General features: G+C 44.9%; 1 protein-coding gene across 5 annotated transcripts in view; it reads left to right on the plus strand.

Moving 5' to 3' along the window:
• Window positions 1–3,639: 3,639 nt before the first annotated feature.
• Window positions 3,640–16,302, plus strand: part of LOC148040682 (type I inositol polyphosphate 5-phosphatase 13-like) — an 84,826-nt gene continuing 72,163 nt past the window's right edge. Inside the window, exons 1-5 of one of the 5 annotated variants that reach the window (XM_087660997.1) lie at window positions 3,640–3,969; window positions 4,060–5,410; window positions 5,573–6,100; window positions 6,243–6,495; window positions 6,607–7,420. In XM_087660997.1, the coding sequence (XP_087517123.1) occupies window positions 4,375–5,410; window positions 5,573–6,100; window positions 6,243–6,495; window positions 6,607–7,420 (2,631 nt within the window). In that variant the 5' untranslated portion in view covers window positions 3,640–3,969; window positions 4,060–4,374. Of the gene's footprint in view, window positions 3,970–4,059; window positions 5,411–5,572; window positions 6,101–6,242; window positions 6,496–6,606; window positions 7,421–16,302 lie in introns of those variants that run through there. The other 4 variants (XM_087661005.1, XM_087661013.1, XM_087661022.1 and 1 more) reach the window with 4 other exon arrangements.

The raw sequence follows: 16,302 nt of genomic DNA on the forward strand, positions 1-16,302 counted from the left end.
TTGCATGTACTATCTATCACTAAAAATTTTATTGTTTGTATGATAAATGGTTGAGCAAAATTTGCAAGTCATATTTAATAGAGATGGCTATTTTATTGAAGAGTATGGAAATGGTTGCAAGCTAATTGCTAAAGGCATAAGGGATAGCAGGATGTTTACCTTGGATGCTACTATTCCTAAATTAAAGGCATCCATGGTTTCTCTGACACCGGAGCAATTAGAGATGTGGAAATTTGGCATAAGTGCATTAGACATGTAAACATACAACAATTGAAAACCATGTAGCAGAAGGAGATTGTACTTGGTTTGCCTAAATTTTAAGTATATGGAGTTAGGATATGTATGCTTTTCTTGCCAGTTTGGAAAGCAAGACTTTCATTTGTTGTCAAACATGACAAAAATAGTACTAGGCCATTATAGTCTATGCATTTAGGTGCTTGGGGTCCAATGTATAATGCATCCTTCAATGGTGTAAGTTATTATGTCTCATTTATTAATGATTTCAGCAGATATACTTGGCAGTATAGAAGCACAAGGATGAAGTGCTAGATATTTTCAAGGATTTTAAAACACATGCTAAAAAAGAGTTTGGATGTTATATCTCATGCTTGAGATCTAATGGAGGTGGTGAGTATGTCTCTTGTGAATTTGATAGGTACTTGGTCGAGTATGGGATTAAAAGATAGCTTATATGCAGATATATACCATAACAGAATGGTGTGGCAAAGAGAAAAAATAGGGTGCTAATGGAAGCTGCAAGAGCCATGCTAAATGAGAAGAATTTAACAAACTATTATTGGATTGAAGTAGTTGTAACTACGATACATGTTTTAAACAAAACTCCTACAGCTAGTATTCATGATCTTACATTGTATGAGAAATTGTATATGTACAAACTAGATATCATCCATCTTAAAGTCTTTGGATGTATATGCTCATGTACATGTGCCAGATGAGAAGAGGAAGAAGTTAGATGCGAAGGTTGCTAAGTGTGTCTTTATTGGCTATACATAGAACAAGAAAACCTATAGGCAAAGGGAAGATGTTTGAAGATGTTGCCGGGCCACTTACTTCTAGCTATGAGTCACCTAGCAGTGACAGTCTTGACAATGAACTTGGTATACTGTCTACCAGTGGTTATGCTTTCAATCTTGGAAGTAGTATGGTCAACTGAAGCAGTAAAAAGTAGCCTACAATTGTTCTCTCTAGCACAGAGTCAAAGTATAGAGGTGCAACCTTAGCTACATGTGAAGTAGTTTGGCTCTTGAAACTATTACATGACTTGGGTATACAGATGGACAGAAAGGTCACATTACATTCTGACAACACGAATAGTGCACTGTTAGCTGGCAAACCCAATTTATCATGCTAGATGAAAGCACATAGAAGTTCATTGTTACTTCGTCAGGGAAATGGTACCTCCAAGAAAGATAGATTTGCTTCATGTGAAGACTGAAGACCAAGTAGCTGACATGTTTACCAAATCACTTAGTAGAGATAAATTTGTTTATTTTAGGGAGTTACTTGGAGTACAACAATTGACTTGAGCTTGAGGGGGAGTGTTGAAAATCAAGCTGATTAGTGGTATTGACATCAACTCTACTTAGACATAGAATCTTATGTGTGTTACACAATGAATGAATAATGGAAGAGAAGAGAGTAGACTGCTCTTTGTTCATGGCTCTCGTTCTTGTCCGTCTCTTCCCCCTCTTTTTGAACAAAACCAAAAGAGCATAAAGAGTCTCCCACTAACTCAAAGAGCCAAGCTCTGTAATATATATACAAATGGCTCCCACTGGAATCGACTTTGGAATGCCCCAGAGCACAACATAGCTCAGTACATCAAGCACATAACATCTGGGAAGCCCAAGCATATTAATGATACATCCGGGAGCATATACATCTAATATGTCTTCATCTTGTAATAAGTGAAGAATTATTGAAGCAAATAGCTAATGCCCAATACATCCATGGAGCTAGAATTCAAGCTTCAAAGGTCACCATAAACATATCCAACCATAAATATTTGTGCTGAGCATCAGCATAAGTATATGAAAAACCCAAATAGCATGTAGTATGTAATATGTAAAGCTCTCTAACCTGTAAGCTTGTTGTCCAAACTAGAACTATTTTGTTCTGTGTAAAATAGAGAACTAAAAGTTGCATATAATCAACTTTGTGAGAGCTTAAATCTATAGCTCTCATTGCCATTCTTGTTTCTAGCTATAGGACACATCAATTCGATATCATATTGAAAAGTTATAACCAAAATATAAATGTGCTATCAAGCTACCATAGTTGTCCATAACTTATGTATCATGCTCTCAAATGGACAAAAATGGGGCTGCCATGAAAGTTGTAAGTCAAGCTCTCTTGTCATGTTGAATGCAATGCCAATGAAGCTCCTCAAATGCTTCTTTGATACTAGCTTGAAAGGTAAAGCAAGAGTGGAAGCACAAGTGAAAGCAAGAAAGAAGCAAGCATTATGGAGGTTCAAGCAATAGAAGAGAGAGACTGGTGTGTAGAAACTTCAACAATCACAATGTGTGACGTGCCTTCCCTTTTGTTATTGCAACTAAAAGAATAAATATTAAAGTGATAGTGATGGATGCTTGCCACCTATAGTATACAAGTGTGTGGATACAGTGTATAGAGTAAATGTGGGTGGCTAGGCACAAGTGTCTTTAATCCCCAATATTTCTTATTTTTAAAGAAAAAATATTGCTAGAACATGTGCTAGTAAATGAAGATGCTATTTTGAACATTCTCCAAAAAGAAGCATGCCAACCACATCCTTGCCTTATCTAAACTCATATAATCTAACATGCTTTGTCTATAAGACACATGAACACAAGAAACCATACCAAAGATAGCCACAAATCACATCTCACCGCCCTAGTGGCCTAGCCATCTATTACAAGGACAATGCAAAACTACAAAGCCATGGTGAGTTGTCTTCATTCAATGTGGTGATTCTTGCAACAAAGTTCATTGGGACCACCTACAGTGCCCTCAATGTATTGAATACTTTCAACTCACAAAAGATCACAATCTTATCCCAATTGTGAGTACTCGAGCAAGCCATCTATAGCCTTGAATAAAACCATGAGTTTGATTATGCTAGGTAACATGAACAAATACCGAAGAGCATTGTGATAACAAGCATGTTCAAAGAGCCAAATGAAAAGCAACTTCCAATGGGCCCAACAACAATTGCACATGAGTAGTATCGAAACATTTTGACAACATTCAAAAGGCACAAGTTATCATTACTGGTCTACTTACTTCATCTTGTACATGCACTTCTATCTAATCTAGGTATTTTAGACCAATTGTAAGGCTTAATTTCATAGCCTGTGCACACAAAGGCTTTAGACCTCACCATGGTGAGCATTTGTTGACATGCTAATGGAATATTCAGAACTATTAGTTAACCAAAATTACTTCTGAAAGCCATGGGTTTAGCCATTATCACAAAGGTTTCTACATGTCAATTAACATTTAGTCTCCCCACAACAAAAAGCATCATCTCAACAATTCATGGCTGCCTGCCTACATGTGCAAAAGCCGTCCTACCATAGTTGCTTTTCATAATCACCTTTAAGCTCTTCAAAAGCTCATATGGGAGGGCTATGACCCGAAATCACCACAACAACTTCGATGTGCACAACGTCCTCTTTTATGGGGAATGAGAGCAAAAATTCTAACTTCTTGCTTTTGGCTTTTCGACTGTTCGTGAAGCCTTCCTTTGGAGGGAGGCCGAGCCGACTCTTGTGAATCCGGCCTGAGCAGCCGTTCAACCAAGATTCCATGCCTCGTCAGAAAAGGTACGACCATGCGGGCAGCGGCAGGCCTCGATGCCGGGCGCTGGGCAACGTCTCTTGCACTCCCGAGTCCCCCTCGTTTTTGCCTTTGGAAGAATGAAGAATCGGAGAGATTTTATGCCACGCTTCCTCCATCGCTCGCACGGTAAGCCAATCTCTCTCGCTCTGTCGCTCTCGCTCTGCCCTTCTTTCTGTCTTTCTTCTTCTGTTTCGACCATTTTCCTGTGTTGATTAGGTGGATCTTGCTTGCGGATTCTCCCTCTCAAAACAGATAGAACCAAAGAATATGCAGGCTTTGATGCCCAATTTTTTGTGTATTTCTAGTGGATCACGTGGACTTTGTTCGCTGAACCTTGCACAGGCATTACTTCTCTGTCTGCAGTGCAGCGATTCTGCTTATTTGAAGAATGTCAGTGATCCGTGCAGGCAAAACTTGAACTACTCATTCGGGATTAATGGATTTATGGATGTCTAAGGCATGAAAAGAACAGTTATAATGCACGATTCAAATTAACATCGCCTCTAATGATCAGGGGAATTGTTAGACAGCATGGGATCTGGAGACAAAAAATCTGCATTACCTCCTCTCATTGACTTTGGAGAAGAAGACAGTGCCTCTGCTCCATCAACAGGTATCCGCCAACCTTTTGACTACACACAGTCTAGCCCTTTATGGGATCCCTCTTCTGGTTTTGAGCTGCCCGCGCTGTCTCCAGCGGGCAGTTCATCAAGTCCATTCCACTTTGAGCATTGGGAGGAGCCTCAGGTTGTAGCAGAAAGCTCATCATCTTTGTCTTTCATCGACCATTGGGATCAAACACCTCTAGCATACAATGGGGGAGATGTCACAAGAAGCAGTGGCTCAGGAAGCTGCCCTAGCAGCAAGAGCTTTACCTATACACATAATGATATTTCAGCAGCATCTGTACCATACCCTGAGATTGATCTACTCTCTAGTCCTGATGCATCATCATGTAGACTATCAGATGCCAATTCGTCTCCTGGCTTGAGTTCCTTGTCCTGGCAAACACCGCCTGGGAACAGATTGCCACTACAGGATTCACATTCAATGTTGCTACATACACCACTCATGCATGAAATGCCATCCTCAAAGGTCACGAGTTTACCAAAGGACTTCAGTGGTTCCCTCGAACAGGTCTCTCCAGATTCTCCTTTTTCTGTATCTCAGTTGACAAAGGATTCAAGTCCTTACACGTCACAGGGTGCAAACAGCTCTGAAGGATTTTGGCTGGGTCCCTTTTCTCATCCATCAGAGGAGAAGATGACTGAACTTACACAGCTACGTTCTTCTATTAATGGATTGAATTTTCGTGAAGAAGCTACTGACCTTTTAGAGGATGCAGATTTGCAGGCAGCTCTTGGCTCTGTCAAACCAACTACAGAAGATGGATGGCAGCCATCTCACCAAGGACTTTTTGAGGAACAACCAGCTGTTCACGAGGTCAATGGTTATATATGGTCATCTCAGCACAGTGCTGTTTCGGAGGGGCAGGTGTTGCCTCAATACAATAACCTAGGCAGTCAGTCAAAGGATGTAAATCATGTGCAAGCCAAACAAGGCAGAGGTTCTTTTCTTGAAGTTTTTTGAAACCTTTATAGTTTCTGCAATCCATTGAAGCCCTAGAGTGTCTTAACACGTTTTTAGACGTGCATCTGTGAGAAAGAGGAAGTAATTGCTTTTAATAAAAATAATTTGTGGTTTGTCACACCCTGTATTGCATGTTTAGGGCAGGAAAAAGCTGCAAGGTTTCAAGATACCTGTGGGACAAAAGTATGCAGAATGAGAGAGTTTATTAGTGCTGGAGGTGGGAAAGGGGTTTTTAAAGCACCTGTTCGAGGAGGAGAAGATGGGCCTGTGGCTTTTGAACTGAGGCCGCAGCCACTCACTGAAATGGTCAATCAACCCACGAGGGTGCTTGCCTGCACAGATACTGCCTTGTGGTTGGGATGTGATCAAGGCATTATAGTATGGGACATCCCGAGTGCACTCATGTCTAGTTGTGATGGCAAAGGCAACACAAAAGGTGATGAGGATGCTGCCACATATAGTAAGTTGGTGCATGAATTATGTCCCCTGTGCCTGTTCACGGACACTGCCAATCATCTCATGTGGAGTGGCCATAAGGATGGCAAAATTAGGGCATGGGCCTTATCCTCCAATCATGATGGTGAAACTGCTGGTGATCAAAATGCCCCTGTTCTGGCTTGGCAAGCGCATCAGACACCTGTTCTGGCCATTGTTGTTACTTCATATGGTATGCTGCAAACCATTCTATAAGTCAACTTTTTGATAGCTTGCCATCTGTGATGAGCTGCCTCTGAGCAGCAGAACATCTGAAGGTTTCATTCAATTCTGGCATTTGAGATATGATGATTTTGTGCTCTTGTTGTCTGCAGGAGAGCTGTGGACAGGGTCTGAGAGTGGGTCTTTACGAGTCTGGCCACATAATGTCATAACAGAGGCCTTTTCAATGTCCAAGGAGTCAATGCATATTGCAGCTGCTTTAGTAGCAACATCTTACATTGATCTAAGAGCACGAGGAATGGCATCTGGTGCATCTAGTCTTGCAACTATAGATGTGCGGTTTTTGATTGCTGAGCACTCACAATGTCGGGTTTGGAGTGGCGGATCGAACTTGCTGGCCCTGTGGTATACTCTGTTTGTCAGTTAATATACTTTGTGCAGCTTAAGATGCCATGCCTCTCTGCTCATTTGAAGATAGAAAATCTTTATTATGCTTTGTTTCACACTTTTTGGCAGGGATGCAAGAACTAAGGATGTATTGAGAGTCTTTGGACCAAATGCTGATGCTGAATTCACCAGCCCTAATGTATCTCCAATTCATGAAGCTGGGAAAGGAGAGGAAGCAAAACTGAATATGACAAAAGTTTTGAAGAAGGAAAAGAGTCAAGGAGCACTCAGTTTTTTTCAGCGGTCCCGGAATGCTGTTTTTGGTGCAGCAGATGCTGTTCTCCGTGCTGCAGTTGGTCAAAGCATTGATGATAGCAAAAGAATGGAGGCTTTAGTTAGTGCAGCTGATGGCAATGTCTGGGTGGGCTTTGCCAATGGCCGACTTGCCCAATGGGACAGCTCTGGGAACTGGTTAGCTGATCACCGTCATAGTCCTGCTGCTGTTCGGTGTTTGTATGCATTTGGAAATCGAATCTTTGTAGGCTATGCAGATGGTGTGGTTCATGCTTTAGCCATGAGTTCAGGAAAGTTATTAGGGGCATGGCGTGCACACAAATCATCTGTTGCAAGGTTGGGAGTGTGCAACAATCACTTGTTCACTGTTGCAGACAGTGGGGGGGTGCGTGGATGGTTTGTCACGTCGCCTAGTACTTTTGACAAGGTGTTGTATTTGAGAATGACCTCAAAAGAAGGCACTTATTTAAGGCAAGAGAAGTTCAAGATATTAGCAGGTACCTGGAATGTGGGTCAGGAAAAGGCTTCTTTCAAGTCGTTGATGTCTTGGCTAGAGAAAGGTTCCATCGAGGGGAGCATTATTGCTATTGGCCTTCAAGAAGTAGAGATGGGTGCAGGTGCTTTAGCCATGGCGGCTGCAAAAGAAACTGTAAGTCCAAACATTAAGAATACGATTCATTTTTGAGAAGTTACTGACTGCCTCTTTGTGGTGGTTATATGCTACCTGGAATCCCTTTTAACCTGGTCCTTTTACTGAGGCCTTTATGCTTGTAATTTAGTTGTTTGCTGAATTGGATGATATTTCTTGTGCTGAGGTCATTGCCTGTCCTTCCTCACCCCCTCATGCTGCTTTGTCCTCCCCCTAGTGCTCTCTCCCAGCTCGGCTCTCTGCCGGCTGCCTGTGCTTGTGTGTCCTTTGTCATAGACTGTGAAAATCACTCCAGTGATGTGACCTGCAAAACAGCCATGATAAGTCTTTATGACCTCACACACACGCTTCTCCCCCTTCTGCAAGATGCCTTATTCTTACTTTTTTTCTTTCACTTCTTGTCTAAGAGTCAGCCTACAGAAACACACACAACTAAGTACAAATGCAATTATTCAAGGGAAGAATCTCATTGACAACCACCTTCACATTTCCTTCTTAGAGTGTTTGTTAAAAAAAAAAGTTGCCTTGTTCTCATCCCTTTTTTCCCCACCTCTTGTTGAAGAGTCAACCTATATAAACTCAAAAAACTAAGTACAAATACAAGGGAAGCATCTCCTAAACAATGTTCACCTTCTTAGGTTGTTTGTGAGATACCATTGTTGTCAAGAAAAGTGATGGGACGGTATGGAGTCATACCATATTAGAGAGACAGTGTGTTTTGCAGGGAGAAACCTAGAGTGTACGGCAAGCATTGAGAGGAGAAGAAACTCAGAAGAAGAGTGAAGAATGGTGAACATTGAATCGTGTTGAATATATCGTGTTGATACAGTGGAGCAAAGCTCAAAGACGGCTAGCTGCAATATCTATAGGGAATCTGCATAGTGAAGGGAGTGAAAGGTAGTCCTTTGGGTAGTAGGGTATCGAAGGTAAATGGTGAATGAAGAAGGACAGTTGTAGTAGGAGTGGAATGCAATCCTTAGATGTTGTCCGAGAGCACTAACAACCATCTAGCTCCGGAGTTTCAAGGACAGTAGGACAGCCTGCCTTTGATTGAATCATAGTAGAAGAGAGTCTCCCAGCAGCTAAAGGCAGCATATTGGGGCAGTAAACAGCTTGTAGGAGATAGAACAGATGCTGAAAGAGTGCAGGTAGAAAAGGTCTCGCTTGCAGCAATCCTATTGACATCAATCAGCCTGATGATGGAGAACAGCTGGGTGGGAGCATTTGACCTGAAAATGCAGCCTGCAATGTGTGGAAGAGGGTGCCAAGCAGCAGACAGCTATGTAGGATTATCCATGAACTGAGATGTCCTCTAGGTAGGGTTGTAGACAGCAGTGGAGAGGTTGAGGAATAGAGAGAAGACTGATAGAATGGAGTGATTTGATAGAAAGAGTGAATGGATGAATGAATGACAGTGTATAAAATTGAGTTAGTGCCCTATTTATAGGCAAATCTCAAGTGCCAACCCTTTTGAGGCTGTAAGAGTGAAACCAGAATAAATTAATGAAAATAAATGAACTTTATGAATGGGTTTCTCAATACCCCTTCTTAGGCCCAAAAAGGAGCCGAGAGAGAGAGAGAGAGAGAGAGAGAGAGAGAGAGAGAGAGAGAGAGAGAGAGGAACCACCTTGTAATCCCAATGTTTCACCTATAAGGAGACCTATAGTGAAGAATAATAGACGTGATGAGCTAATAGTACCTGAAACTCAATCTTGGGAGGGAAGCCACAAGATCAGTGACTCCATGTTGAAAGGAATACGAAGGCCTAGCCACTGAATCATGGCTGAAACATCCAAGGCTCCAATCTAGGAAGAACTTGTAGATTGTGGAAGAAATACGAAGGTCTAGCCACGAAGTCATGGCTGAATGGTATATATGAAGGCCTAGTGACCAAGTCATGGTCGAAACATTCAAGGCCCCAAACTAGGAAGAACTTGTAGATCTTGGGTATCAATTGGTGAGATGACATGGAGATGTCAACCACCCCAAGAAGATAAAGATTGTGTGAAGAACCGAACAATGAGTAGAAATCCCTTTTGAAGTGAAAGAGATGGGATCCCCCTTTGAAGGAAAAGAAAGGGTGAGCCCTCTCGAAATTCCTCTCTGAAAGATAGGAAATCAAGAAATTCATGGATCGTGGTCTGCCGTGTATTTGATGACGAAGAATATGCTGTTGGCGATGCCGAAGAAGGTATTTGGGGCTTCAGTGGAACAAAAGCCAGATAGTTTCTAGAGATGGCCTCTTGAACTTGAATAAATGAGAGAGTAGAGGGAGGGGTATTACACAAACTCCTCAATGTCTACATCAGAGTTGGTGTCTATGGAGCTATGTAAGAGAGGAAAAGGAAAATTAGGTAGCTCATGTGGAGCCATAGGGGGGCAACTTGTTAGAGATCACAGCCAGGTAGGAGGCAGCCAGGCAAGAGGCAGAGTGCAGTCGGACTGCCACGTGGCAGTCCGACCTGTACAGTCAGTCGGCTGCATTTAATGCAGCCGACAGGGTATTTCTGGTGCCCTATTTTCTGGCAGATATCGGCTATTTATACCTGACGTTCCCAGCAGTCTTACACACTTCTCTGACGCAGATTACAGACCGGTGACGCGCAGATTCTGTCTCTGTTCACAGATTTCAGACAGCAGACAGTGCAGACTGCAGCAGACTTCGAGGTGGACAGCAGGTTGCATCGTCGAGGTGGAGACACGCAGTCCAGCGCACTGCGCCCGTGTATATCTTTGTATTCAACATTCTTTATACAGCAGATCTTCATCGTCCACTGTCTCTTTCTCTCTCTTCTCTCTCTGCGTTCTCTCTCTCTTAGTCCTACGCTTCCACACCGCTGCACTCTGACATGGTATCAGAGCAGCTTTTAAGGGCTGACTGAGCGCAGAATCGACCTGAAGAGGAGTTTCCATCGCGACACAAATTTGCGTTTTTTGCGTTTAAGGGCAGACAGGAGGGCTACGCCTTGGAACAAGGCTGAAACGAGTGTGGGCGCACAGGAAAGGAGTACAGGTGGTGGATTTGCTGCTGTTTACTACTGTTTGACGCGGAGGAAGTTTGAGTTTTCAGCCTACAAGTGCAGGTTTTGCTTTTTCATCGCCTCCGGCGGGTGAAGAAGCTTCAGGACGTGAAAGAGCCTTAGCAGGCTGAGTTTTTCCAATCAGAGGGGGCTGCTTTTGCGTTTGTGAAGGCATTACAGGTGAAGATGTCTACAGAGATGGACTTGGAGTTCCAGGCGATTATGGACCGGAAGGTGCCTGTCTTACCGGCTCTTCCTACAGATCAGAAGCTCGACGGCGACAACTATCGCATTTGGCGCGTCATGATGTTGGCCATCCTTGAGTCCTATGATTTGGCGGAGTTGGTACAGGAAGAGATTGACCGGCCCTCGGTAAGAGATGAGTCCAAACTCTCTTCCGATGCTCGAGCGGAGTTCGCCAAGGCCCAGTCTCATTGGGACAAACTGAATGCCAGGATTCGATCCTTTCTCTTTCTATCATGCACTACAGCCGTGATCGCTCACATCGAGCACTTGACGGTGGCTCGGGAGATATGGCTGGAGCTTGATCAAATGTACAATCGGATGACCCTGATGAAGAGGGTTTCTTTGGAGGTACAGATGCGGACCTTGTCCGTCAATAAGTCTTCTTCGCTACGGGAACACATTAACAAGCTAAGGCAGCTACAGATGCAGGTTCAGAATGCGGGGAAGCCGATTTCCTCCGAAGACATGGCGATCACACTATTATCCCAGTTGCCGCCACGATTCGGTACATTTTACTCTGCCCTTATTGCTTTGGGGCGAGAGTCTACTCTTCGCTGGGAAGAGTTGGTTCCTATGGTTTTGGACCAAGAGGAACAGTTAAAGGGACAAAATGCTTCCAAGTCGGAGGCGCTGACAGGTGAAGCCTCTCAGAAGAAGGGGAAGGACCAAAAGAAGAAGAAGGGGGATAACAAGTCCAAGAAGGACAAGGACAAAGACTCCACATGCCATATTTGTGGAAAGACTGGCCATTGGAAGAAGGATTGCCCTGACAAAGACACGAAGGACACCAAGAAGAAGGATACCAAGGATTCTGGAGCGGTGGCTGCATCCTCATCAGCTGCATTTCTTCATCTAGCTGTCATTGAGGACGCTTCACCGAATGCTTCTGATGCTGCGATGACGGCTCCCCAGGCTCGAGAGTGGATTGTTGATAGTGGTGCCTCACAGCACATGACTCCTTCATCAGATGGTGTTGCCCAGCTGCGACCCTCGCGTGGGCAGATTCTCATTGGAGACAGCTCTTCAGTTTCTATTGCAGGTCGGGGTAAGATGCAACTTATTCCGGATGGACGAGGTGGTACCCATACCTCAGAGGTTTTGCATGTATCACGTTTAGGGTACCATCTCCTTTCAGTTCATAAGATTTGCTCCCTTGGTCTTTTGGTGGAGTTTGATAGTTCTACGGTGCGAGTCCTTGATCGTGGATCGAGGAAGGTTCTCTCATCCGGATATGAGAACGGCATTTATAGACTGAAGTCTTCCACTGCCCTCTCTACTCTTCTTCTTACCTCACAGTCACAGTCAGAATTATGGCATGCTCGGTTTGGTCACCTGAACTATGACTATCTTCGGAGGGTGTCACGTGGACAGCTTGTTCGAGGGTTGCCAGATATAGTGGTGAGCCAACAGCCATGTGTCTCCTGCATTCGGGGGAAGCAGCATAGGGATGCCATTCCCCACACAGCTTCGCGGCGGTCTACTTCCCCGATGGAGCTAGTATCTACGGATCTATGTGGCCCTATGAGGAATGAGTCCCTGCGTGGGAGCTCGTACTTCATGCTGATCGTGGATGACTATAGCAGGATGACATGGGCCTACTTTTTGGCATTAAAGTCAGAAGCTTTCTCGCACTTCAAGGATTGGCTTCTCTTTGAGGAGAACTGATCAGGCCGGAAGTTGAAGACCTTGCGATCCGACAAGGGAGGTGAATTTGTGTCTAATGAGTTTGCTCGGTTTTGTGCAGATAGAGGAATTCACCAGGAGTTTGCCAATACTAATACTCCTCAAGAAAATGGTATTCTTGAACGGAAGAACCGCAGTGTGATTGAGATGGCGCGCACCATGATGGCACCGACAGACCCCTCAGGTTCTGTGGGCCGAGGTTGTGGCTACTGCAGTCCACATCCTTAATCGATCCCCTACTTCGGCCGTGGAAGGGATGACTCCATTTGAGGCTCATTTTGGGACGAAGCCAGATGTTTCTTACTTTTGGGTCTTTGGGTGTGATGCCTATGTTCACATTCCCAAGGCTCACCGTGATAAATTTGAAGCGGCTTTCCGAAAACAGGTATTTGTTGGCTACAGCTCCCAGTCCCAAGGCTACCGACTGTATGATTCCGTCAAGCGAGATGTGTACACTAGGCGTGATGTGCGGTTTGTGGAGGTTCCGGTTACTTCAACGGGTGAGGAGCATCCCGTTCTTGGAGATCCAGGGGAGAGTTGGGCTCCTTTTACAGTTCCATTGGAGCCCGTGCCTTTTGATTATGATTCTGTTTCTGACACAGAGTCTACAGTTCCATCGGACACCTTTGAGGAGTTACCACCGGTGGATATTCCAGAGTTTTCTGCTGATGGAGAATGCCGAGGGGAGGTTCGGCCTCCTCCTCGCTGGGCCCGTGACACACTCCGTGATTCAAGGATCGAGGGGGTTCTTGAGGAGTGGGGACCGCAGGATGGTCCGCGGCGGTCACGGAGGCACCAGGCACATTCTACGGAGCTTGTTTGCTCCAACTATTGTTTGATGACCCGTGTTATGCAGGATGGAGAGCCCACCTTCGTGAAGGAGGCTTTATAGTCCGCACCATGGAAGAAAGCTATGGAAGCTGAGTTGGAGGCTATTGAGAGGAATGACACTTGGTCACTCGTGCCCCGCCCCCCGAAGAAGAAGGTGATTGGAGTCAAGTGGGTCTTCAAGACCAAATACCTCAGTGATGGTACTTTGGATAAGCACAAGGCTCGCCTTGTTGCTAAAGGTTTTGCACAGCGCCCAGGTATTGACTGTCATGACACTTTTGCCCCCACAGCTCGTATGGCGACCATTAGAGCTGTTCTTGCTTTGGCTGGCCATCGGAGATGGCCTGTTTATCAGTTGGATGTGAAGTCGGTCTTCCTGAATGGTGATTTGAAGGAGGAGATCTATGTTGAGCAGCCTCCTGGCTTTGGTTCTTCAGATGGGAAAGTCTACAGGTTGAAGAAGGCCTTGTATGGCCTCAAGCAGGCTCCGCGTGCATGGAACGAGAAGACTGATTCGTTCCTCCAGTCTCAGTTGGGATATCGGCGGTCCAAGGCCGATCCGCAGTTGTATGTTCACACTTCCGAGGGTGGTTGTGTGCTGTTTGTCTTATATGTTGATGATTTGATTGTCACAGGTGATGATGCACAGCAGGTCCAGGAGACGAAGTCAGCTTTACATCGGACGTTCGAGATGACGGATTTGGGTCTACTCCATTTCTTTTTGGGAAATGAGATTTATTAGTCTCAGAGGGGGATCTTTATCTCTCAACAGAGATATGTACAGGAGCTTTTGGTGTCTTTTGAGATGGAGGATTCTTGGGCCCTCTCTACTCCTATGGATCCGAACTGGAAGGCCACTTCCCATTCAGCTTCTCCTTTGGCGGATGCGTCCCGCTATCGACAGTTGATTGGGTCCTTGATTTGGCTTCTCAACACCAGGGTTGATCTATGTTTTGCTGTTGGGCTCTTGGCAGGGTTCATGAGTGAACCTAAGACGGTGCATTGGCAGGCTGCTCAGAGGATACTTCGGTATCTGAGGGGGACATCTGATTTGGGGATTCATTACCCCGTAGGGACAGATGGGTCAGATCTTGTACTTGCAGGTTGGAGCGACTCGGATTGGGCCGGTGACGTGGACTACAGGCGGTCTACTACAGGTTACTGTTTTACTTTGGGTGCAGGTGTTATTTCATGGAGTAGCAAGAAGCAGCCCACGGTAGCCCTTTCGTCTACTGAGGCGGAGTATCGGGCCGCGTCTTCCACCACATGCGAGGTTGTGTGGCTTTGGAGCTTATTGGAGGAGCTTGGGTTCCCCCAGACTCGTCCTACATTGCTGCGATGTGACAATGAGAGTTGCATTGCCTTGGCAAGGAACCCTGTTTTTCATGCCCGGACGAAGCACATTGAGATCCAGTACCACTTCATCCGAGAAAAGCTTCTGGATGAGACCATCACTGTGGAGTATTGCAAGACGGAGGACAATCTTGTGGATTTGTTTACGAAGGCGCTTCCTCAGGCTCTACTTCGGAGACATTCCAGATCCCTCAGGCTTCTGCCCTGCCCCGGCTCTGAGAGGGGGTGTTAGAGATCACAGCCAGGCAGGAGGCAGAGTGCAGTCGGACAGGTGTGCAGTCGGACTGCACAGTCGGACTGCCACGTGGCAGTCCGACCTGTACAGTCAGTCGGCTGCATTAAAATGCAGCCGACAGGGTATTTCTGGCGCCCTATTTTCTGGCAGATATCGGCTTTTTATACCCGACGTTCCCAGCAGTCTTACACACTTCTCTGACGCAGATTACAGACTGGTGACGCACAGATTCTGTCTCTGTTCACAGATTTCAGACAGCAGACAGTGCAGACTGCAGCAGACTTCGAGGTGGACAGCAGGTTGCATCGTCGAGGTGGAGACACGCAGTCCAGCGCACTGCGCCCGTGTATATCTTTGTATTCAGCATTCTTTATACAGCAGATCTTCATCGTCCACTGTCTCTTTCTCTCTCTTCTCTCTCTGCGTTCTCTCTCTCTCAGTCCTACGCTTCCGCACCGCTGCACTCTGACACAACTACCCTTCGGTGGAGCAGACTATAAAGCTAAAGGGTAGGAGTCGAACAACCGTCTCTCAAAGGAGCGGATTGATGAGGAGATAGTCCCCAACATCCACTTGTTAGAGTGAAGCAATACAGAAGCGAATGACCAAGACAAAGTGAATTGAGAGAGAAAAATTGACAGTGAAACGCAAGAAATCTGTAGTGTAAAATGCTGTATAAGAATGCAGAAATATACGCGAGTCAGAGAGAATGCCTGCATGTCTCCACCTCGAAGATCTCAGTCTCCGTTAGCCCTGAGAGTAGTCTCCATGGTCTGCAATTTGAAATCCGTGAGAACAACTATAGAAGACTGCTGAAATCAGGACCAATAAATAGGCCAACAAGAAATCATTAAAAAAAAAACAAGGTTGGTTGCACAAATGCAACCGACTAACATCTGTGTTGTCTGATCAGCCTGTCTGACATGCTGCCATGTGTCATCTATCCTATTGCACCTGCTGCTCTTGCCTATCCAGGGAATGGCCAGTTGTCTAGCTCTAACACCATTTGTCTCTCAATGGAGCATATCACAAAATCGTGGGTTGTGAAAGCCACTGGATTTGAAAAAGGGTGGGGCAAACCTTCATAGAGCATTGCAGTGGTCTCCAGGAGAGCTTATTGCTTTGTGCGGTCTTAGAGCCTCCTTTTGCTCACTTTGTGTGGTTTTACAGTCTCCTTTTGCTTGAAAAGGCTTAGTGTATATCGTGTGCATCTTATAGCCTTGAGTATAAAAATCTAATAGTCAATACAAAATCACTTCATTATTGCTCCATTCTATGTGTTCTCTTGATTGCTTGTTTATGTAATTAAACTATTTAACTTTTGATGGGCTATTTAATTGCAAGTATCCTAGGTTCCTCTTTGGAATTCTCTTTAGTGGGGATTGTGCTTTATGAGCTCGCTCTTGAGTTTGGTGGTGTAGCTAATGCTTTGAGGGCTTGGATTATCATCAGCTCCAATAAGCTACTAGCTTTCGGTATCTATATTGTTGAAGCCTTAGTTCACACTTAGATTA

Source organism: Lygodium microphyllum, chromosome 2 (assembly GCF_053477565.2).
Source record: "Lygodium microphyllum isolate KBCC chromosome 2, Lygodium_microphyllum_v1.1.10, whole genome shotgun sequence".
NCBI classification, from domain to species: Eukaryota; Viridiplantae; Streptophyta; class Polypodiopsida; order Schizaeales; family Lygodiaceae; genus Lygodium; species Lygodium microphyllum.